We start from the raw sequence: 25,327 nt of genomic DNA on the forward strand, positions 1-25,327 counted from the left end.
ATTCCTTACAAGAAAATTAAAAACACTAGCTAGCTTACCACATATCTCAACCCAAAATATTAAAGTTATAGGTCTATGTATCTTTTGTACTTATATGGTGTTCACTTGGTTTATCTTGAATATTTCAAACATCCTCCCTCAGGTGTGAGGCCCAACATCATATTCTCCATTTGTGGGCAACTTCTGCGAAAGTCTTTTCTTTTTAAGTATTGGAGTCACACTAACATTATGCGGAGGCCTTGAAATATTTCCATCTCCAAATTAATTTTTTCCTTAAGAATATATTAAAACTAAGATAAGGGATCTGAGCATCAATTTCGTATTATAAAGATAATAATCATGATATAAATGGATACATAACAAAAAAATAGATTTGGATCCTCTCATGTGAAAAAATGATCATATTATTTGATCACAACTATTCAATGATGAAGAAATAAGAGAGAGAGAAATGTATGACTTTTAAATGAGTGGTTGTAATTAAATAACATAACCATTTTTCTACATAGGAGATCCAAATCCAAAAAAAGAAAATTAACATTTTCTGTTAAAAACTTAGGAGAAAAATTCGTTTACAAACTTTTTTTACATATTACACTAAGTATGACTGGTCATATACTCTTGATTGAAATATGACCGGTCATATTTAGAATAATTTGTAAGAGTTTGTAAATAAAAAGTTTGTAAATATAACTTTATCAAAAATTTAATACACTAATTAATATATGCATTTTTTAAGGTTGACTTGATAACTTTGGAATTGCTTATTGGATAGCGATGTTCTGCACAAAGACAAAACACAATGATTAAAATACCATGCATTAATTATTCGGCTGTACTAATTTACTTGTCAACCTCGATTGTGGAATATTTTGGATGTTTGTGTCCTTTTTCTTGACTCAACAACCACGTTTGAGAATGGTTATCCTTTTTTTTTTTTTTTGATAACAGGTTATCCTTTTTTTAACATTCAATCCACAGTAGTTTAAATAAAAGAAACTATGATACGATCATAGACAAAGATCATTCTCACTGAATAGCAAAACTATACATATATTCCCCAACACAACGATACAGACAAAACCATTTGCACTGAATAGCAAAATTATACATATATTCCCTAACACAACGAATGATTGAAATAGAATTCCATTGATTATGGCATCAATCACGGATAAAAGTAAATTAATACATCCTGGTTATATTAGCTACAGAGATAATCTTCTAGTCTTACATGTTTTCTATCGTTTAGTTACGGCACGAAGTATACTATATTAGATAAATATTAATAACATATTATTTTAACATTTTTTATATTTTGTAAAAATTTATACCATCTTAACCCATTGAAAGTGACTTAGGATGTGCATGACAATCACTCTGCTTTTTTACACTATTTCTGAAAAGAAACAATTCTTTAAATACTTCTGTGGCATGAAACAATTTCTGAAGAAAAAAAAATGTTCGATAACATGTTCTATTTTTATTCCGAAAGTGAGAATTATGTTTGCTAACACAACAAATAATATAATAACAAATAATTCCTAGTAAGCATAAAAAAATTTCGGATCGTCACTTTTCTTTTTATATGGTATGGTGGTGGTGGAGGTGGTGGCAGTGGCATGGTGATGGTAATGGTGGTGACGGCAGTGGTGGTGGTAGTGATGGCATGATGGTGGTGCTGAGGGCAGTGATTGTGGCGATGGTTGTTGGTGGTTGGTGACAGTGGTGGTGTTGGTGATGGTGGTGGTGTTAGCGTGATGATGGTGTGGTGGTGATGATGTTGCGATGATAGTGGTTGTTGGTGACGGTGGTGGTGTTGGTGGCACTGACATGGTGATGATAGTGGTGATGGTGGTGACGGCAGTGGCTGCAATCATGGTAGTGGCGGTGGCGACGCGGTGGTGGTAGTGACAGTGGCATAGGGGGGTGACGACAATGGCTGCGGGGATGATGCGATGGTGGTGGCGGTAGTGGTGGTGATGACAGTGGCTGCGACGATGGTATGGTGGTTGGTGGTGATGGTGGCGGAGGTGGTAGTGATGACATGATGGTGGTGGTGACGACAGTTACTGCAGCAATGGTGGTGGTGGTTGGTGACGGTTGTGGTTATGGTGGCGATGGCGTGGTGATGGTGGTGAAGGCAGTGGCTGCAGCGATGATGGTGGTGAAGGCAGTGGCTGCAGTGATGATGGTGGAGGTTGGAGACGGTGGTGGTGATGGTGATAGTGGCGGTGGATGTAGAGGGGGTGGTGACGGTGGTGGTGGCGATGGTGGAGGTGGTGGTGATAGTGGCGATGGCATCGTGATGGTGACAACGACACTAGTGGTAAAACAACGGCGGCGACGATGGTGGCGGTGGTCGTAATGGGATGATGATGGTAGAGGTGGAGAGTGATTGAGAAAGACAAATGTTTCTTATTTTATGCATGGAAACAAAAAAGCAGAATTTTTTTTTTCTTTTTCCCAACACAAAAATCAAACAGATTCATCCCGGGAATAAAAAAATCGATTTTCCCAAACGAGTTTTCTATCCATTTATGTTCCCGAAAACAGAAATTAAAAACAAAATAATTCCAAAAAAGTTGTCATACATACTCTTAAAGTTACTTAGTGTGCATGGAACGAAATTTTACTTAAGAATGTATTAAAAAAATGTTATTGATATTCCTCCTTTATACTACGTGCACATGAGTATTACTTTTTTTTTTAGTTAACCTAATCCTTATTATTTTTTTAGGCGAGTTGGCTCCTTTCGATATCTCCACATACTTTGACTCTTTGAGCCGGCTATGAGACTAATCTGAACTACGAGTAACTCCTCCCAAATATGATATATGAAGATTGAACCGAGACCCTTTTCTTTTCACTTACTTAACTCTCTTACTATCAACTGAACTATCATCATTTGATACATATTACTAATTAATGATTCTTCTTGGTTCATAATAAAGTTGTCGGCAATGCTCGATCCCACTTATACTTGCCTCATGGGGAACTCTCATGACTTTTTCTTTTTTAACTTTTTTTTAGATATAACCGTTTTATTGATTATCCGATTATATATTTCAATTCATTTTTTTTTTATAATTTCTGTATACAGCTATCTATAATTTTAACTTTTTAAGTAACTTCTTTAATAATTGAGTTTCTTGGGTGCAAGGGGATGATACAGATTCGAATAGAAGGTAGGTAACGATAATGACTCTTGATATAACGAAGAAAAAAAATACTTTACTGATTGAAACATTTAAACAAAGGATGAATTTTCAAAGTTAAAGGTCAATTCCCTCAATCAAAATCAAATTACGATCTCAAAAAAAAAAAATCATGTTTAAACTTTAAAGTCATATACATGCAATGAAGCAATTAATTCTTTCTAATTGATGGATTAAGTAATTTAGTAATTAATCATAAAAGAAATAAACTTCTTAATGACTTTTTTTTCCAATCACTTTTATAACGTTTTCATGTCACTTAATACCAAATAAAATCTATTTTTTTCCCGCTGCAATGTTTGACCAATCTAGAAAATTAAAAGGGTAGCCAAATCATATTTTGTATACTGGCTTTCAAAGTCACAACAAGCTATAGAATATTTTAAAGAATGTTATCACATCAAACGTTCACCATATGAAAAACAAAAAAAGATATCACATCAAAATAAATATTAAGAATAACAAAAAGCTTTGAATACACCGTTGATAGATATGTTTTATATTTAAAACTAGAATAATTCTGTCTTCGAAAAAGACATTCTTTACAAATTTTTGGAATTGTCTTCGCCAATCTAACTTGGGTTTATTGGGCTCGTTGTTTACTTAGTGCTTGGTCCTTCTTTATCCATTAATGGAACTATTCGTTTGACAATGAATAAGGGATGGAGCTCATTGGTTAATTAACTTACTTATTTGACTCCATCGTCAAAAGCTGTCACCAGTTAAGTTTGTTTTAAGGGAAATGATAGTCTCATGCTACATATCTCATGTCATACACTCATAGAATTTTGTGCCAATTTTTTCATTTTTCTTTTTTTTTCTTTTTAAATTGTGGACCTCACATATTTGTATCACCTACATGATAGTACTATCTCATGTAACATGAGATTAGTAAACCCCTTGTTTTAATAACTTCTTAGAATAATGTTGTTGGTACAAATTAAACATTTGGAAGCACATAAAGGAATATTTTTTTATCCCAATCAGTAAAGTATTTTTTTCTTCGTTATATCAGGAGTCATTATCGTTACCTACCTTCTATTCGAATCTCTATCATCCCTTTACACACAATCTCATCCTCTTAGATTTTACTAACTTATATATTATTTTGATGTATTAAGGAATTTTGTTATATAAACTTATATTATACAATTTTCACACCAAATATTTAAAAATATTATAATGTATAGTCATATAATATAGATTTATATTAAATATACCCTAAGTTTATTAATATCACGATGATAACAGTTAGAAGTGACAAAGTGGGCGGGGCGGGGCCATCCCGCCATCAACCCCCAAAAAATAAGTCAGTCCGCCCCGCTCCGCTTTTAAAAGTGGATTGAAAAACTCAGCACCGAACCTATTTTACATTGACCCATCTCGGTCTGCTTATGCTCGCCATCAATCCGCCAAAAAATGAGCTCGTCCCGCCCCGCCTCACTTTTGAGATGGGTTGAAAAACTCAGCTCGCCCCGTTTGACGGATTGGTCGAGTTGATCCATCGAAGCGAGTCCGTTTTATCGGCTCTAGTAACAGTGCCCGTCCCAAGGGACAGATTTGCGTCCTAGATGATCGATGGTGGAGTGCCATTATGCGACGTCGGACCAATGGTGTGCGAGTTGTGGATTTATTATCCTCCACCGATTTTGCGTTTCCTCAGGATATATGACAACCATCGAATGGGGAGATGTGATTTGTGTGTTCCCCCTCTTTGTATCACCCTCTCAATTTGTCCTTCATATGGGGTCCTTTTTTATTTTTATTTATTTATTTTTTCGTTCCTTGTGTGTATTTTTGTCATTGCGAAAGTTACAATGAAGTTAACATAATTGAATATACACCACTTCATTTTTTATAAAAGACTTTTCGAATCTAGCAAATTAGGTACAAAACCTAAAATAATTTGTAAATAGTTTTTAGTTTTATTTAATTTTAGTTTAGTCTTATTTTAAGCAAAGGGCTAAGAAATCAGTTTATGCAAAAAAAAGTCATTGTAAATTATTTTTGTGTTATTTAATTTTACTTTCAGTTTAATTTTTGTCATTCGATTGTAACTTTTATTTTATTTTTAGTATTAAAGTAAATATACAAATTTTAAATTATTAATAATTTACACAATCAATTAAAAATAATATTTTTTGGTAGATAATGAGGGCCAAGCCCAAAAAATCTACACAAACAAAGAACTACAAACTACACCTTAACTGCTATGAGCTATATAGTTGCGCAATGAGTTAGGCAGTTCGCACATTGATTCTTAGTGCTATGCATTTTTAATAAATGGAACTGAGATATTGTTGGTTTAAGTTTCTATGTTTTTCAAGAGTATAAATTTAAATTCCTGAACTTTGATATAAATTTTAAGAGGATCAATTTTCAAAATAAAAGAATGTCTCCAGCCTTTTCAATTTAAACAAAAGTAATTAATGGTAATTTATTTTTATTTTTATAAAATAATGTTTTGATGGTTAGATCATCAATTGATTATTTGGTTGTGGATTTATTTATTTATTTATTAAATCCAAGCCCAACACTTGGGCTGATTTTATATCGATGATTCACCATATTTATTTGGAAAAAAAAAAAGCTGAATTTGCGGCGGTCTAGGTTAATTTACATACCGTTAGGCTAAATTGATAGCCTATTTCTTAGTTCTTACAGTAATAGTCAAGTTAATTGATTGAAAATTCAGCTAAACTACATTATAGCAATTCTAGCAAGGCCAATGTTAACTAATCCAAACATTTTTGTCGATATTAATATTAAAACTTATATTACAATTCAGGAAGCATTGCATTTGTTCCTTTAATACTGCAATATGATCATTATTATATTCAAAGTAGCCCATAACCTTGACTAGTATTATATATACTTAGAACCAGGATGCCCAAAATCTCAGTTGATCGTCCTACAGTTGGTCCTAATCTGGCCATTCGACCCAGTGAGTGGGCTAAGATTACCCATTTTAACCATTGCATTGGCAAAATCTTTTCTGAAACTTCCAGGATTGCTGCTATAACCATTCACTTGAGAGTCTGTGGATCCTCCATTGAAAAGTTGTTGATCTGAGTGCAAGAGCCCCTCTTTGATCTGCAAATTCTTGTAGTAAGCATTGTCAAAGGTGTTAGGAGTTGTGACATCAAGAGGGGACAAATTGTCATCCCCACCTGTGCTTGGACAATTTGCTTGCAATGATTTTGCAAAAGAGGAATCTATGTTGGTTTCATTGTAAATCCTTGTTCTGAAGGTTGTACACCTCGCTTGGCCAATTGTGTGCGCTCCTGAAATGTTTTTATTATTAAAAGTTCAAGTGCATGGTAAAACTAATTATAACATTTAATCATAGACATGTATCCAATAGTATTGCAAATTAAGGTCAAGTATAACTGTTTAGGAATATAAATGGGTGAGAAGACTTCTTATCATGGATCAACCTATGTGAGGCCAATTCTGAGTAAAATAGATTATGTTTAGAACTAAAAAAAAAGTATTTTAAAAAACATGTCACAAGGTCCAACCTACAAATTATCAACCTATAGTATTATTTATATAATTTTAATTAATAATATAATATTATTTTATTTATTTTTCCTTATTTTTAATAGATATTGAAGTAGGTCTCGGTCAGACTTTTTAATTTTTAAATATAGATTAAGTTGACCTGTAATTTAACTTGTATCGTGTTAATAAGTTAAATTAGATTCAAAATATTTTATATAAATCAGTTTTATTTAGACCAAAGTCTAGTCTCACCTATTTATTTACAGACCTAATCAAATATATAATTTTTTTTTATAAATATGCATGTATAAAGCCACTAAATTAAAGTAAATTAGTAATGAGGAAATCAGATAATTTTAAAAAAAAAATTATAGGTTAAAATCTCAGTATCATCATTATATACAAAATATGAACTATATATCTCTAACTACGCTACCTGAAAGAGTAACCATTTCATTAGTTGTGAAACCTTGGTTGGAGAAAGAAGTGATAAGGCCACTTAAATCCGAATTTGGACTTGGCAATTCTGAGTTAGCACCACTTAAACTTGCTGTGGTTGAGTCTCTTCTGCCCAATTGCACTGTCCAACTAGGTCCACCAAGCTGATAAATTTGTTCAAATATTGATTAGTGCATAATTCATATCTCTATTTTTTGGCTTGAAATTATATATATAAACTTACAGCAACAACTGAGTCTCTTGCAGCTACAGCGACGATATCAGCACAAGAGACAACACCGGGGCATAAGCTCTCAACTTGAGACTTGATGGTGTCTATTACGTCAAAACCTCTGATCGAATTAGCGTTGGGAAACGCTGTCTTCTCACCTGTGAAAGTCGATGTATCGTCCAATAGTATTGATCCATCGCATCCCTGAAATCAATGACAAGATATGGAAGAACAAAAATGAAAATTAATTTCGACACATTTGAAATTAATTAGTTGTCAGTTTCACTTGATATAAAAGAAATATTTCCACCAAAAAATATATATACGCATGATTGATTCTGAAGTTTTATTAAAACAAGGATGTGGACTTGGTCTTAATATTATTTTTATTGTTAATTTGGAAGAAAAATATGTTTGTTATTGGAACAGTCCAACTTTTAGCCATTTGTTTATGGGATAAACTAATGAGCAAGTGTATGTATTTTTTTATAATTCTTGAATAGATATGGTTTCAAAAACTTTTTTAATAGTATCCTTGAAATCGCTTAGTCAAAACTCATCAGTGATTGGTCCTTCTCTAATAATAATAATAATAAAATCTTTTTAACAAGGTCATTGAATGCATTTTATGGTTAGGTCGGGAATACAATTATATATTATTGAAATAATATATAAGAAATTATTTGTTGTTTTTTAAACTGTAGAGACTGATTTAAAAATTTATTTAAGAAAAATAAAGCAAAACGCTTGCAGAATATGTTAACCTTTATAATTTATTTGCGGACATAACTTGATTTGAACAACCAAGAGATATAATAGAGTAGGAATTGTTTAAGAGTGTCTAGGGTTACTTGCTAGCGTTCTGCTCACTTAAGTATTCGTGTCACTGAGCATTGGTGTAATTCATGAACAAGGGTAGAAAAATTTATTTTTTGCTTTTCATTTCTAAGCAACTCATGTTCCAACGAGTAAAAGTAATGGAAAAATGTATACTACATTATTTTTTAAATACTTAAATTCAATGACTTACACTCAATCTTGACCGTTAATTCATTTGTATTCAATGACTCACGTTATTAAAAAATTAGAGCCCTTAGATATAAGTAGGATCAACAGACAAGATTGAGAATGTAACTTATACTGGTGTAAAATGATCCTAACCTTTTATATATATATATATATATATATATATATATATATATAAAAGAAGTACTATACAAATCTTGATTATTGATTTGCTTACATCTAGTGGCTCAAATTTACAATAAATCAGAACCATTAGATATTAAAAGGATAAATAATCAATATTCTACGCCAATATAATATGATCATGACCTATATATTTATTAGGTTTGAGCCTTCATGAATATGGAATATAAAGAGAAGGGGAAAAAAAAAAACAAAGTGAAAGTTGACTTGCTTGAACAAAGCAATCATGGAAATGAAGACGGAGCAGGGAAGCCCCCATGCGAGCCTCATTGTCAACAGCAGAGTTTACTGCCATCCTAATGGTTGAAAGCACATTAGGACACGTTCTTGCGTAAAAATTAGAGGACAACTGAGCTGAGGCTATCCCGATAAGGCAAAAGCATAAGAAGAAACGAACTTTGATGATTGGAAGGGTCGTGGAGAAAGAACTAGTACCCATGGCAATTGAGCTTTATAATAATAAAAGGAGAAATTGGAAGAAAGTATACTAAGAAGATGCAAAGTTGAGAGGCTTATGATTAGTGCTTGTGGTTAAGGCCTTGAAATGTATATCGTATTTATATTTGAGATTTGCATTGTTTGTATTTTTCTCTTGTCAATATATGCAGCCACAAATGATTAAGAAACTATAATTGATTATAGAGAAAAAAAAAATGTGACCTAGTAGGAGTTATCTGGACCGATCATTGAGTTTAATTGAATATTTTAGGCTGAAAGCTGTATTTTTCCAAATACATTGACTTGTTAAAAATCTTTAGGGTGTGATCCATTTGAGCGAAGAATTTTATAAAAATGATTCTTTTGTTTCTTATTGAGGCTTTTGAGATCGATCATATAATGTAAGAAACTTTTTTTTAAGATTATTAATCTACTAAGATAAATATATGAATTAGGACATGCGTTTCCAAGATGTACCTTAGAAACCATGCTTAAAGACAATCGTCCACTTTCATTTAATAATTCAAATAGGATTAATTTTGTTATCATCGTTAACTAACTAACTAATATATATATATATATATATATATATATATATATATATATATATATGGGGCAGGATATTCTTACACCGGTGTAAGAGTTAGAAGTTTTACACTCAATCTTGACCATTGATCCACTTGTATCTAATGGCTCACCTTGCTAAAAAATTTGAACCCTTAGATATAAGTGGGATCAACGGACAAGATCGAGAGTGTAACTTACACTGGTGTAAAATGATCCTGACCTATATATATATATATATATATATATATATATATATATATATATATATATATATATGTTATTCTACCTATCATTTTTTCTGCCTACCTTTACCTACCACCCTCCAATACCGTTAGATCATAATCTCAAGAAGAGAGAGAAAGATAAATGTTAGTTAAGATTCTGATCTAATGATGTTTTAAAGTGGTAGGCAAGGGTAGACAGAAAAAATGGTAGGTAGAATAACTTATCTCATATATATATAGAGTTTGATGTTTGTCATTTTAAATGATATAAGTTATGTCATTTTAGGAGAGAGATAGACACAAGAAATGAAAATCATGGGAGAGAGAAAGTGGGTGGTTTTTTTTAATTTAAATTTTAAATAAAAAATTTATTTAGTGTCTTTCTCTCTCCTAAAATGATGTAACTTTGTGTCATTTAAAATGATAAACATTTTTCCTATATATATATATATATATATATATATATATATATATATATGAGGTAGGATCCTTTGACACTGGTGTCAAATTTAAAGTTTGACACCTCGTCTGAGAGCCGTTAGATCAAAAAATATCAATGGTATCACATGCTTACAAATCAGAGTCGTTGATATTTTTTGATCTAACTACTCTCAGATGAAGTGTCAAACTTTAAATTTGACACCAGTGTCAAAGGATCTTATCTCTCTATATATATATATATATATATATATATATATATATATATATACAAGGGATGTTAAACTTACAAATTACAATTTCTCTTACAACCATATTTTTTATTGTTGGATCAAAATCAAATTGAGGGTTGTAAAATAATATCAAGTGAGAGTCCTTAATATATGGCTTATGTTGTAAAGCTTAACATTGTTGTACCATTTAATATTTTCGTTTGGCTCTTACATTGATTTTTTGCGTTGAATCTTATGAAAATTGAACAACTAAGAATATAATTAAATGATTATTATTTTCATATATTTTAAAAACATATATCACGTTAAACTTAGCCTACACAAAAAAAATACAAAACAATCATTGTATTAATGTAATATTTTATAAATATAATTTTGTATTTAATGTCCAATAAGCATAGCTAGTTGTAGGCTTGTTAACGGGATGGGTCAGGATAAACTTTTTCTTAATTCCAAACTTATCATCAATTCATTGTTTTAGAGAATAAAATTCACAATGACCTTGTATGAAAATATTAAAACCCCGTCTTATCTTAATTAACTCGCATTTATGAATATTTTTGAAAAATTATAAAATAATCAATTATCATGATCTTAAAATTAAGTAATCATTTATATAAATTAAATATTATTTATAGGATAAGCATGAAATTAAGGAAACTACTTAATTCAGTTAAATTTATTATTAACCTAATCATATATAAAATGTTTATATAGATGTGATGAACTATGGAGCGACGCAAACCGGATTGACTCAAAATCTACCGCATGTGTCTTGCTCGTAAATGGTGCGGGTTTTAAACCCGTCTGACGCGAGGTCTGGTGAGGTAATGTGAGATTGTTAAGCTCACTCAAGTGTATAATTAAAGAAGGTATTCATTTAGGGACAATTTGGTAGAGAGATAAATTTTAGATTCTAAGAAAATTAACATTGACAATCTTAGTTATCCATATTTGGTACAAAAGAGTTCTTAAAACTTATCTGAAAAAATAAGATTCCTGAGAATTAAAATTGTGAATAAGAACCTCATGAAATAATACTACCAGATGGATGGTATTCTTGGAATCCACCTTGTGAAAAATTTACTTAATTTATAGGATATAAATAATCCTGCTTTAATATTTTTATGACTAAAATACTCTCTCTTGTTAAAGTCATAGCCGTGATACTTTGCTTCACAAAATCGTGAGAGATCCTCTCTGCTTCACGCCGCTTCGCTCCGGGGTTCCACTTCGGGGTTGAGAATGATTTTGGGGTTGAGAACAATTGTGTGGTTGCTGCAGATGGTAATTCCTTGGTTCCTGAAGACGATTTGGGGTTGCTCTGGTTTGAGAACGGTCAAATTTGTTTGGAAAATCTATGCTTGATCTCCAACGTTGCGTTTTGACCCATTCGTGGCATATCAGGAATTTTAAAAAAAAAATTCATCAAAGGTTAATTTCTTAAAATTAACCCACATTTTCAGTAATCATTAATAATCAACTAAATATAGAATTAGAAAATTAGAGCCAATATTTTTGAAAATATTTTTGCCTATTAAACAATTTTTTTATAAAATTTATGAAAAATTTATTTTCTTAACCTATTATCAGTAATCGTGATTTCAAGAAACAAAAAAAATTCTTCTCTAATGAGTTCTAAGTCACAAGAAATTTGTTTATCTTAATTAAAATTTGATGAATTAATAATGGAAGAATCACCCCAAATGGGTTCCAAGTCACAAGAAATTGTTTATAGACAGCGAGTGAACGTAATTTATAGAGAGAAAAAAAAAGTTTCCTGCCATTGCTTAAAAAGTCACCATTTATCTGTGTAATAGTAACTTTTTCAGTCATCAAAATAACATTCCAAAATGATTGAAACCCAGAAATGTGACAGAAAACAACAGCCAAAAGAGTACGTGCTTGTTGGAATTTATACAGCAAGAGAGAGAAGTCAAAATAGCCAACATGTTCTCTGGCTTTACTGCGTCAATCAAACATATATACATGGTGCTTACTGATTTAATCATATTTTTTTTAAAAATATAAACAAGTGGGATTCATATAACGTTAATTATAAAAAAAAAAAAGATTATTTAACTTTAATATATAATATACTAAATCTTCAATAAAAAAAGTACCGAAGAAAATTTCCTTACCTGCTTTGTTGACCAAAAACGCTTCACGACTGATACTAGGATCGCCAAACACGCGTTGTGTTCCATGACCATGCGCACAGTATTTGGGGTTCTCTCTCTCTCTCTCTTGAAAGCCAAGTCAATCACGCATCATACGCGTGCAATTATAAATTATGCAGGGAAAGTTGCTGCCAGCTCACTGCCTCATTAATGTTTTCTCTTTCAATGATAATCTCAGCATTCTTCCTGTTATTTATAATTATTTTCTCTGATAAATATATTTTTAGATTAGTTTTTATGAAAATCGAGATTAAATGTCTTTGCGGGAAATTTAGGTAGCGATAGGATTAATCCTTATTTATCATATAAGATACAAATGGTTTAAATATAGATAAAAATATATATAAATTTAAATATTTATGAACATAAATTAAATAATAAATAAAATATAATAATGAAAATGTACTATATATATATATATAATTCTTCAAATTATATACAATAACTCTTTACTTTAGTTTTAATAATAATGTTTTTTATTTTTATTATTGTTTTGAATTATATTTAGTGAAAGACATATTTTTCCTATTTATAATTATATTTTATACATTCTTATATGATATTTGCAGCAAAATTAACTAGAGTTATATATATATATATATATATATATATATATATATATATATTCAATACTTAAAAATGTACTTGTATGCTTACCCAAAAAAAATATATACTTGTATCAAATTTAAATAATTTAAAAGAGATAAATAAAATATGGAGTTATATTTTATAAAAAAACCAAATTTGAATTCATATGTATGGAATGTTATTTGCCGAATAATAATATAAATTAACCAATTTAACCCAATAACTTAAGCCGTCAAGTAAATATTTATTTCTCTTACACACCCCTTCATACAACAAAAACTTTATAATTTTAATTATTTATCAATAGAATGGGGATTATGAGAATCGAACTCATGACTTTGTGGCTACGTAGGCTTTGATTGTTGGGTTTTGCGCCTTCACTAAAGCCCAATAGGACCTAGTGTGTAAGAAGAACCCAAGAAACCTAGAGCTCATTCAGTTTAGGGCTAGGGTTTCTTGGAACTCATATATATTCTACACTTATAATCATTAGCCTCTCTTGATCTTCTTTTGATTGTTGCAGAGGTTGAGGTAAGGTCATCTCTATGATAGTGAGAGAGTGCCCACACACCAGTCTTATCCCCCTTGAGAGATTGCCCACACACCAGTCCTATCCCCTCTGAGAGATAGTCTGAAAGATCTACCACTAGTTAGATTCAAGGAGATTGTTTGTGCAGAGGAAAGCAGTTCGTGAAGAGAAATCAAATACGAGGGGATACAACATAGATCTGCGCGACAAGAGGTAATTAAAAAAACAATGATAATTCGTTGCACTCCAAACCGCAATGGTCTGAAACGGTTCCGCAGATCCAATTGCGCCTACAATTGGTATTAAAGCCGGATTGCGTGTTTGGATGTGGATTTAGCTTTAGATTTACCATTATTCACGTAATTAGTTTTCCTTCATGAAATATGGCACCTAGGGTTCTATGTTTTATGGTATGTCTATTGCATGTGTATCTTTATAATTCTTTTCAATAAAAATCGTTGCTTTATTTAGTTTTCGGCTTTAATCCATGGTAGAGATTTCATTGTATTTTCTTGGGTTGTAACAAGGAGGTTAATTTCATATGATTAGGTTTCCTCCTTGAATTTTATTTCATTTTTTGAATATTTTTCGTTATATTACAAAATTGTAATGAAAGAAGATTAAGAAGATGTAAAAAGAAGAGATTTGTGGCTATTTTGTACTTGTTCGTGATGAACCCAACCTCCGATCAAAAATTTGAGACCGTAGAAAAATTCAGAACGAAAAATCGAGTCAGACAACAGTTGATTCGTGCAAAATAGAGGCCAGATGCTCTCTCACTCTCCACCGGAAGTGTCTGCGAGCAGGCTTCATGCTACGGCAAAAATATGGCATGTGGCATGTCAGATTTGGGCGATTTCGGTGGTCGTGGCTTCGTCTCATCAAGGCGGTTCTGCCTGTAAAATTTTATGTTGATCGAACGTCATACGGAGACGCAACAGTCGTGACGCCTAGGGTTTCCAAGAAAGATGTTAGGTTTATTGCCAGGTTTTTGGTATTTTTGGTCTTTAAGCCCATGGTTGCCAAAAAGGCTTGAACCAGAACCTTATAGACCCAGAAAGAAGGAGGAAAATAATAGTGCTAGTCAAAGAATATTTTGGTTATCAAATATTGGCTTGTAATTTATTTTATTTTTCTCTAGAATACCACGGATTAAAGTTCATTTTATAATTGCTTTATTTTTATGAATGGATGAATTATATGACTGATAACATGCTTGATGTGGTAACATGCTATATAGAAAAGGTTGTTTCATATTGTTGCATAATTTGTTAATTACATGAACATAGTAGCTATTATGTCATCAAGCGACTAGTATGATAGTTATTATGGGATTATTTTGATTTTTAAATTATCCTAAAAAATTAATTAATAATTATTATGATTTTCTAAAAACTATAGACTAATAATTGAATTAATTAATTTTAGATAATTAAAATCTAAACAAATAATCCAGAAAATTTCCTAAGAGAACTATTTATTTTGCGAGTAATTTGTAGGTCTTCTAAAAATGTCATGTGTTGAACACACGCTGCATACCACATCCATGTATCACGATTGTGTGAAGCACACAATGCATATCATTATTGGATTTTAGAACCTAAATGATTTCAAATTTTTGATAAGCTCAGTGATGCACATTCATTGGCGCGCGTGCTTACATAGTTTTTGAATTAAACAAAGGTCACTCTTAATTGAACAATTTTTGGAAATTGGAAAGTTGCTTATGTTGAATTGGAGGAGATTTAAATTAAGAAATTAATTTAATCTCTAAATGCATTGCAGACCTATTAATAAAATAATCATGTGAAGCCACATCGAAAAAGCAGTATTGTACAACCTATTGTTCAGTAATACTAAGTTATTAAAGATAATTTTGAAATTAAACAATGATTTTTACATTTGAGAAATCTTATGAAAATTCCTAATAAAAATATTGAATGAGTTAAGGTTTTAAAATTAATTAATTAATTTTAAAACTTATGAGCTCCATTTATGGGTTTATTAGTGAAATGATTATCGCTGAAGCCCCATCGGATAAGGATAATCGGATTTCACTAGATTAAACCTTAATAATTTCAAAATTTTAGTAAAGTATTGTGCGACCCATCATCAGCAATGCTTGGATATTAAGAATAATTTTTAAATTAAACAATGGTTAATTACATTCATCTTTGGTAAAATTGTTAATCGTCTCATCAAGGCTCTGGCAATGGCATCGAAGGCCCAAATAACAATTTTAAATTTTATAAGTGACTTACCAATCGTAAGCTTTGTAAAGAAAACTGAAAGATTGTTAACAATAAGCAAGAGTAATTATGAGAATCTACTTTCACTTTGTTAGTTCATTGCTATATTTGTTTGTAATTATGTGCCTTGTATGTTTTTCAGAAATGTCTTCCTACAATACTTCAAAAATGATTTTTGAGTCAAGAAACCTCTAGGTGGTACTAACTATAATAATTGGAAAAAAAACCTTGATGTTGTTCTAAAACATGAAAGCTAAAATTTGTCCTGACAATATCAAGGCCACGCCAACCTGTAGAGGATGCGTATAAGGATACTAAGACGCAAAACTCAGATCGAGAAAGGACAAATATGGTAGTTCGCTGGTATGTTCTTGTTAGTCTTTGCAAACACTTGCAGAAGCAAGTGTACATCGTTAAGAGTGAAGTAGAGATGCTTCAGACTCTTAATGACATATTTTTTGCGTCTTGCAGCTCTGCTAGACAGAATGCAGTTAGTGTAGGTTTTGCTAAAAGTATTGTTAAATCCAAAGGGAAACCCAAGGTGGTAACAAGAATAAAATGGATTGGTTATCAGTTGTCAAACTAGTAGCTATGAAGAAGCCACAAGGCAAGTGCTTCAAGTGTAGGCTGAAGGCACAATGAAAGAAAAATTGTCCAAAGATGATGAAAAGACCAGACATGGGTAAGTTAAGGCTTGGTTAGTGGATGAATCTATGATTTAGGAACCACTAATTATATTTGCTACTCTTTACAGTAGTTTAAACATGACATGCCTATTAGCGGTGGACAAAGAAATTTTAAACTTGAAAATGGAAACTTGTGTCTGAATTAGTAGTAGGACAAGTTATTTATAGGACTTTGGTTTTTGGTAAATGTTTATTTGTTCCAGATTTCAAGAGGAATTCAATTATTGTTAGTCGTTTGGTTAAAACATGGCTTGACAATGCAAGTGATTCCTCAGTTTTTTTTCTAAGTTCACATCTTCGTTTTGTTTATTTTGGTAAATTATTTAAATAGTCTTTATTACCTGTGTCTTATACCCCATTGAATTTATTATGTTGAATCAAAAGGATGATGAACAAGAATATTCACCAAAGAAATAAAAGTTCAAAAGAAATATATCTTTTGTCTTTGTGATTAAGTCAGATTACCTCAAATAAGAAATATGATTTAGTTAAAAGAGGGACTGAAAGTTCCATAATCTTTGAACTAAAAGCTACATGTAAGTCCTATTTGGAAAGTAAAATAGCCAAGCAATCTTATAAGATCAAAGGAATTTGCAAAACTATTCAACTAGAATCAGTGCATACTGATGTATGTGGATCAATTAGCGTTCAAGCCAGAAGACGTTATGATTACTTCATTATGTAAATGGTTACTATAGACTTGGACAAATGAACCTAGTGCGCCTTAAGTCTAAAGCTTTTGGAAAATTCATGAAGTTTAAGTCTGAGGCAGAAAAGTATCTAGGTGTTCAAATCAAAACACTTTGGTCTGACTGAAGTAATGGATACCTGCCTGGTAAGTTCAGGTCTTACCTGATTTAAGAGGGGATAGTTTTCACAATTGTCAACTCTAGGAATGCGTTGGTTGAATGAACTTGCAGTATGCAGAAATCAAACATCTCTAGATTTGATGAAGTCCATGTTCAGTTATTCATACTTGCCAATGTTGTTCTGGGGATATGCTTAGGAGAAGACACTGTACCTTCTTAACTTAATTCCATCAATTCTGTTATAAAGGCACCTAAACCATATTCGGATTTAGGGTGCTCCGGCACACGTCCTACAATAGCGGTCAAATAAGATGGAATCTTGTACGAAAGTGTGCATATCTTTTGGCCACCTAAGAGAACCGGGGATAGAATCTTATTTAGTGCAAATGATAAGATGATCTAAGTGAGCACTAACGTTATTTTTTTAGAGGAAGACTAGATGAGAAATTATAAGCCTTTGAGTAAGGTTATTCTTGATGGGAATTATTTCAAATCAAGAATTTTCAAGATCTCTAGAAGCTCCTTCCTCTGTTCCCCTGATTGTTCAAAGAGGGGAAATATATACTTCTAGGTAAATAAACACATGAACTATAATTGGAAATTCAACATGATAATATATAAGTAAAACTAGTATAAATATTAGTATCACATGTAGAAGAACAATATCAAGGAGTTGTTGAAGATCCACCATATGACCCAAGCTTGGATTAGTCCTTGGCTTTCGGCTGGGGGATACCCTTAGAACAATTTCAAAAAAAAATCTAATAAAATTAAGATAAGTGATCTTAGCATTAATTTCGTGTCATGAAGAAAAATAGTCATGTTATAAAACGGATACACTACTTAAAAAGTCTCAATTTTTTATGGTAAATATTCCATCGAAATTAACAACGAAATTTTTCGACGAAAAACAAATTTCGTCGAAAATTACCGACAAAAAATGTGTTCCGTTGAAAATATTTTAAATAATATATGTGAAAAGAAATTAGATTTAATAATTTTTTATGGAAAATGAATTGCGTCCAAAAAGAAATTATATTTATGAAATTTTTGACGGAAATCAGATTTTCAACGAAAATCAGATTTTCAACGAAAAACGAGTTCCATCTAAAACCTTATAAAAAAATAAAGATTAAAGCCCATTTTGGGTCCCTAAAAAAAACATGATCCCCACTATCGTCCTTAAAAAAACTCGTATTAGTCATTTTTTACGGACTAAATTGGGTCTCCATTATATTTTTGAGGGACCACATTTTTAAAGAACTGGAATTGTGGAGGGAACAAAATCTAACTCTAAAATAAATATAAAAAAATTATATTTATGAGCTTTTCGACGAAAATCAGATTCCGTCGAAAAGTTTCGACTCAAAATAAATTTCGTCGAAAATATTATAAAACAATAAATCCAAAACAAAATTATATTTATGAACTTTTCGACGAAAATTGAATTCCGTCGAAAACCTTATACAAAAATAAATATAAAAAGAAATTATAAACTTTTCGACGGAAATCAGATTCCATCGAAAACCTTATAGAAAAATAAATCGTGAAAGAAATTATATTTATGAACTTTTCAACGGAAATCAAATTTCGTCGAAATTTTTTGACGAAAAACGAATTCCTTCAAAAACCTAAAAATAAATCCTAAAATAAATTATATTTTTAAACTTTTCGACGGAAAAAAAATTCTGTCGAAATCCATTGAAAAAATAAATATAACAAAAAATTATTTTTGTGAAAAATTTCCCTCCAGACTTGTCACACTTCCCTCCCAAAATTTTCCCACTTCCCCAGAAATCTTTCTCACTCCCTCCCTGCCCTCCTTTAGTTTTTCTTTCTCGGAACACTTATTCCCATTTTTCTTTTCGATCCATATTCGCGAGGTGTGGAACGAGATTCTCGTGAGTTGGAGTATATATATTTGGGTATTTTTTGTGAGAGTGAATCTCGTGAGTTTTAGTAAAAATGTTAGTGGTTTATGGTGTGACCTTATGTGGTCCACCTATGTTGTTCACTTCTGATAATAGAGAACCTACCTCACTTGCTTTTGGTTTTGATCTGCAATCATCAACTAATTTTTGCTTATGGTCTGCCATCAATTGAGCCCATCTTCAGTGCACACTTGAACGGACTCTATGATGGAGGAATTCATAAAAAGGTGCATCTTCAGCTTCATGAGCTCTTGAGCTCACTCTACATAAGGGTTGCACACCATCTGGGCTGTAAAAAAGAGTTTAGAAGGTTCATAGAAGTTTTACACATCAGATTTACAACAACCATTCAAAACAATAAGAAAAGCAATGGCGGGAGGTATTTATAATCTATCATATTTCGTATTTCAGTATGTGTTAAAACTTATATAAATCATATGGGATAAAGATTTCTGGTATTTTTGGGCAAAAATTGTGAATTTTTTATGTATAAATGACCGAGAACCGCTGGGTTTTATATTGGGATGAAGATGACACCATTGATGTGCTAAAAGTTGAAGAACTGTCAGCCTTATCATATGATATATGTATTTTAGATTCATGTGGGTTGCTTAGTTTCATAAGCATGAAGTTTAGATTCAATAATGTTTAGATTCAAGAATTTACAGCATATGGGAATTGAATACCCGACCCTGTTGAATAATGAGATAGCATTTACCATTTGAATGTAGATAAGGTTTCATAAGGCTTTAATGTTTCTACAGTGAATGTAGATAAGTTATCTACATTCGCTCCCAAAATGACGTCGTTTTGGGTTGAAAATTTAAAAAATTATAATTAAAAAGACTATTATAACCCTGAAATAAATTATAATTAAAAAAAATACCTTGATTTTCACCTCAAAACGACGTCGTTTTGAGTTTAATGTAGATAAATATCTACATTGACTGTAGAAAAAGAGAACCCATGTGTTAATATTTCAATATATTATCGCCTTATAGACTGTTTTTTTGAATTCAATGAATTATTGTTTCATTTGGGCTTTTGTTTTATTAAACCGATTTGGGCCTTTGTTTAAGTCTTATGATTAGGCCTCAGATTTAGAATTCAAATAAAAAAAAGGTGCATAAGATGGGATTTGCACCCATGACCACCTACATTAATAGGTAATCTTTTGCCAATTGAACCAATGACAACTTCATAATTTATTTTCACATGAATAATTATTAATCTGGCATTTCATGTAGTAATTCATGCCACTCTATACATGTAATATTAAGATGATTAATGTGAATAATTGATTATTTAATATTATTGCTTATGGTTAATTTCAATAACATAATAAAGAATATTTAGTGATCTATATAATTTAATTAATTAAAGCTTAGCCACAACAACTTTAATTATTTAAATTATATATTAAGAGCCTATATATCACATTAGGTAGATGATATTAATTGTAATTAGTCATATATAATATAATAGATATCATCCCATAGGAATTTCTAGTATAATTTTGTATGATTAATAGGATAAAATATTAAATTATATTCATTTGATTTGCCCATAGGGATCAGAAAAATATAATTTGAAATTTTTATTATGATGTTTTATATGAATTTAATTGAATTAAAATTTTAGCCCACAAGCAAATTTTATATCACTAAGTTCATAATTATTTGAGCATGATTTACATTGGTAAAGAATGGCATATTATTTTTTGCCTCAAATTTTAATTATAAGCATTTATGTTAAATATTTTTGCAGTTATACAGCCTATAAATTCTATTTACATTCTCGAATTGAAAGGAGATAATTACCCAATTTGGAAGGAAAGAATTTTATTGACATTAGAGTAATGGACATTGATTATGCTATTAGGAAAGCTAAACCACCAGCAATTACGGAGAAAAATGAGCCAGAGGAGGTGGACCTATCTAAAAAATTGAAAAGATCCAACAAACTCTGTGTGATGTTCATTAAGGACAAAATATCTGTTGATATTAGGGGTTTAGTGGAAAAGTTTAATAACGTGAGAGTACTTCTAAAGTCCGTTTGAAAATTCAGGGAAGGCATTGGCCAGTACTTTAATAATGAAATTCTCTATTATGAAGCTTACTACTCTGAAGGGTGTGTGAGTACATCATGCAGATGAAGGACATTGCAGCTCAGTTGAAAACTCTGGAGGTGGATATGTCTGATTCTTTTCTTGTCCACTTTATTCTGAATACTCTCCCATCACCATATGGTCCCTTTAAAATCTCCTATAACTCACATAAGGGTAAATGGTCTATCAATAAACTTATGACCATGTGTGTTCATGAAAAAGAGGTTGCAATTGGAATAAGGAGAAAGTTCAATGATGACAACTGAAAAGAAGGACAATAAGAAAGGTAATAAGAACAAGGAAAATGGCAAAATACCACCCCAAACTGGAATTAAGAAAAAATCCAGGTGTTTTTTCTGGAAAAATAAAGGACACATGAAGAAAGATTGTCTTAAATTCAAGCAATGGCTTGAAAAGAAAGGCATGCTTACCTCTTTAGTTTACTATGAATCTAATATGATTAATTTTAATCATAACACGTGGATTGATTCTGGTTCTACAATCCATGTTTCAAATACTTTGCAGGATATGGAAAACCTAAGGAAGCCAATGGGAAGTGAACTATACATCTATTCAGTAAGCAAGATGAGTTCATATGTGGAGGCTATTGGGACCTGCAGTTTGATTTTAAGTGGTGGCTTTATTTTGAATTTGTAAAAGACTTTTTATATTCCTAGTTTTTCTAAGAACTTAATTTCAGTTTCAAGACTTATACCTTTTGGATGTTCCTTTTCTTTTCATGAAACATCTTTCAGTTTGTTTTATGAATATAAGGTTGTGGGGAATAATACATTGTGTGATGGTCTTTTTTATATTAATTTGCAAAATGACACCACTCATGATGCTATGCATGTTAATGTTGGCATGAAACCATGTGTTATGAATGAAGATTCCTTTATGTTGTGGCATCGGAGATTGGGACATATCACTATTCAAAGAATTAAGAGATTAGTAAGTGATAGAGTACTTAGTAATTTGAATTTTGCTGATTTTGAAACTTTTATAAATTACATTAAGGGAAAGCAAACAAACAAGACTAAAAAGGGTGCCAAGAGGAGTACTGAATTGTTAGAAATCATACATACAGATATTTGTTGTCCAGAAATGGACGCATATGGTTAGAATAACTTAATCACTTTCCTAGATGATTATTCATGATACATGTATCTCTACATGCTTAATAATAAGTATGGAGCATTAGATGCCTTTAAGGTATTTAAATTGAAAGTAGAGAAACAATGCGGTGAGCAAATTAAAATTGTGAGATCAGATAGAGGTGGAGAATATTATGGTAGATACACTGAAGATGGATAAGCGTCTGGTCCGTTTGCGAAGTTTCTTGAAGAGAATGGGATAGTTTCCTAATACATCATGCCTGGATCTCCAAATAAGTATGGTGTAGCAGAAAGAAGAAATCGAACATTAATGGATATGGTGCGAAGTATGCTCAGTAGTTCCATGCTTCCTAAGTCCTTGTGGATTGAAGCACTTAAGACGGATGTATACATATTAAACCAAGTTCCAACTAAGGTTGTCCCAACGACACCGTTTGAGTTATTTAAAGGTTGGAAACCGAGTTTGCAACATGTACGTATTTGGGGATACCCGTCTGAAGTCAGAATCTATAACCCACAAGAAAAAAAGCTTGACCCAAGGACCATTAGTGGGTATTTCATTGGATATGCCGAAAGGTCTAAGGGATACATATTTTATTGTCCATCTCATAGTACAAGGATTGTGGAATCAAGAAATGCTAAATTTCTTGAAATGACTTGATTAGTGGGAGCGATCAATCCAGAGACTTTGTTTCTGAGAAAGATCATTCAGTTGCTCAACCATCCATTTCAAGTTTGAGATTGTTGTTATTAATACCCCTCCAGCTCAACCGGGTGTTGTACAACCAGTCATTCAAGATTCATAAACTGCTGATAATCTAGTAGATCAAGTTGTTCATGAGGAACAAGTAGAAATATTTGATCAAGCAATTGAACAACAAGTTCCTCAAGAAGATAATGAAACAACATTAAGAAGATCTACCAGAATAAGAAAATCAGCGATACCGTGTGACTTTGTTGTGAATCTACAAAAAGCTGACTATAATATTGGAGCCAAAAATGATCCTGAAACGTTTTCACAAGCCATGGATTGTAAAGAATCAAATATCTGGTATAATGCTATTAAAGATTAACTAAATTCTATGGCATCTAATGGAGTCTGGGATCTTGTTCAGTTGTCTGATGGTGCAAAAGCCATTGGATGTAAATGAGTCATCAAAACTAAGAAAGACTCATTAGACAACATTGAGAGATATAAAGCAAGACTCGTAGCCATAGGATTTAATCAAAAAGAAGAAATCTACTACGAGGAGACTTTTTTCGTATATCTAAGAAAGATTCTCTTCGCATCATTCTAGCCTTAGTTGCACATTTTGACTTAGAATTACAACAAATGGATATGACAACAACTTTTCTCAATGGAGATCTAGAGGAAGAGGTTTATATGAAATAACCTGAAGGATTCTCCTCTAGTAAAGGTGAGTAATTGGTATGCAAGCTTAAGAAATATATATATGGATTGAAACAAGCCTCCCATCAATGCTATTTGACATTTCATGATGTTATCTCTTCATTTGGTTTTGTTGAGAACATCATGGATCAATGTATATATCAGAAGGGTCAGTGGGAGCAAAATTTGTTTTCTTATTCTATATGTAGATGATATTTTACTTGCAACCAATGATAAGGGTTTGCTATATGAGGTGAAACAATTTCTCTCTAAAAATTTTGATATGAAGGATATGGGTGATGTCTCTTATGTTATTGGCATCAAGATAGATAAAGACAGAATAAAGGATGTTTTTGGTTTGTCTCAATAGACCTATATCAACAAAGTTTTGGAAAGATTTAAGATGAGTGATTGTTCACCAAGTGTAGCATCCATTGTGAAGGGTAACAGGTTTGATTTAAACCAGCGCCCAAAAAATGATATTGAGAGGGAACAAATAAAGAACATTCTTTATGCTTTAGTTGTTGGAAGCCTTATGTATTCTTAGGTCTGCACAAGACCTAACATTGCTTTTGCGGTTGGAGTATTAGGAAGATATCAAAGGACCATTGGAAAAAATGCAAAGAAAGTAATGAGATACCTTCAAGGGACTAAGGACTACATGCTTATGTTTAGACGAACTGACAACTTGGAAGTAATTGGCTACCTAGATTCAGACTACGCTGGTTGCATTGATTCGAGAAAATCCACTTCACGATATATTTTCATGCTAGCCAATGGAGTTGTGTCTTAAAGAAGTGTCAAGCAGACATTGACTAATACTTCCAATATGGAGGCTGAGTTCGTTTCTTATTTTAAGGCTACCTCACATGGTGTATGAATGAGGAGTTTCATTTCTGGTCTTAGAGTTATGGATTCTATTTCTAGGCCATTAAAGATATATTGTGATAATTCAGCTGCTGTTTTTATAGCTAAGAATAACAAAAATGGTAGTCGAAGCAAGCATATCGATATTAAATATTTAGTCATAAGAGAACGTGTTAAAGATAGATCTATGATCTATGGTTATTGAACATATTAGCACTGAATTAATGATTGCTGATAATTTCACTAAGGGCGTGCCATTAGTTAAATTTAAGGATCATATAGAAAGAATGGGACTTGGTTCCCATATGTGATTTTTCATTGTAAGAATGATATTATATTAATGAAACTCTATTTGTGATGTTTCTCATTCAGTTT

General features: G+C 31.6%; 1 protein-coding gene across 2 annotated transcripts; it reads right to left on the reverse strand.

The window, feature by feature from the left end:
* Positions 1-6,116: 6,116 nt before the first annotated feature.
* Positions 6,117-9,070, reverse strand: LOC133311478 (cationic peroxidase 1-like). 2 transcript variants are annotated; one of them, XM_061512534.1, is made up of 5 exons: positions 9,031-9,070; positions 8,813-8,961; positions 7,405-7,596; positions 7,159-7,324; positions 6,117-6,502 (listed from the first exon to the last, which is right to left on the reverse strand). In XM_061512534.1, the coding sequence occupies exons 1-5, from the start codon at positions 9,038-9,040 to the stop codon at positions 6,117-6,119; spliced, it is 903 nt and encodes a 300-aa protein (XP_061368518.1). In that variant the 5' UTR covers positions 9,041-9,070. The 2 variants fall into 2 exon arrangements, with proteins under 2 accessions (XP_061368518.1, XP_061368517.1); XM_061512533.1 differs by having other exon boundaries at positions 8,813-9,040.
* Between the last annotated feature and the right edge of the window lie 16,257 nt (positions 9,071-25,327).

This window comes from Gastrolobium bilobum, unplaced genomic scaffold (genome assembly GCF_033153095.1).
Source record: "Gastrolobium bilobum isolate Gb01-03AN ecotype WA unplaced genomic scaffold, APGP_CSIRO_Gbil_v1 utg10537, whole genome shotgun sequence".
Lineage (NCBI taxonomy): Eukaryota > Viridiplantae > Streptophyta > Magnoliopsida > Fabales > Fabaceae > Gastrolobium > Gastrolobium bilobum.

What these genes read in the sequence shown, in the direction of transcription:
- LOC133311478 (XM_061512533.1), bottom strand. Translation starts at nt 9,040, where the DNA reads ATGGGTACTAGTTCTTTCTCCACGACCCTTCCAATCATCAAAGTTCGT. An exon ending in TCCATGATTGCTTTGTTCAA is followed by an intron (nt 7,597 to 8,812) that starts GCAAGTCAACTT and finishes CATTGATTTCAG; the next exon opens with GGATGCGATGGATCAATACT. An exon ending in CAAGAGACTCAGTTGTTGCT is followed by an intron (nt 7,325 to 7,404) that starts GTAAGTTTATAT and finishes CAAATTTATCAG; the next exon opens with CTTGGTGGACCTAGTTGGAC.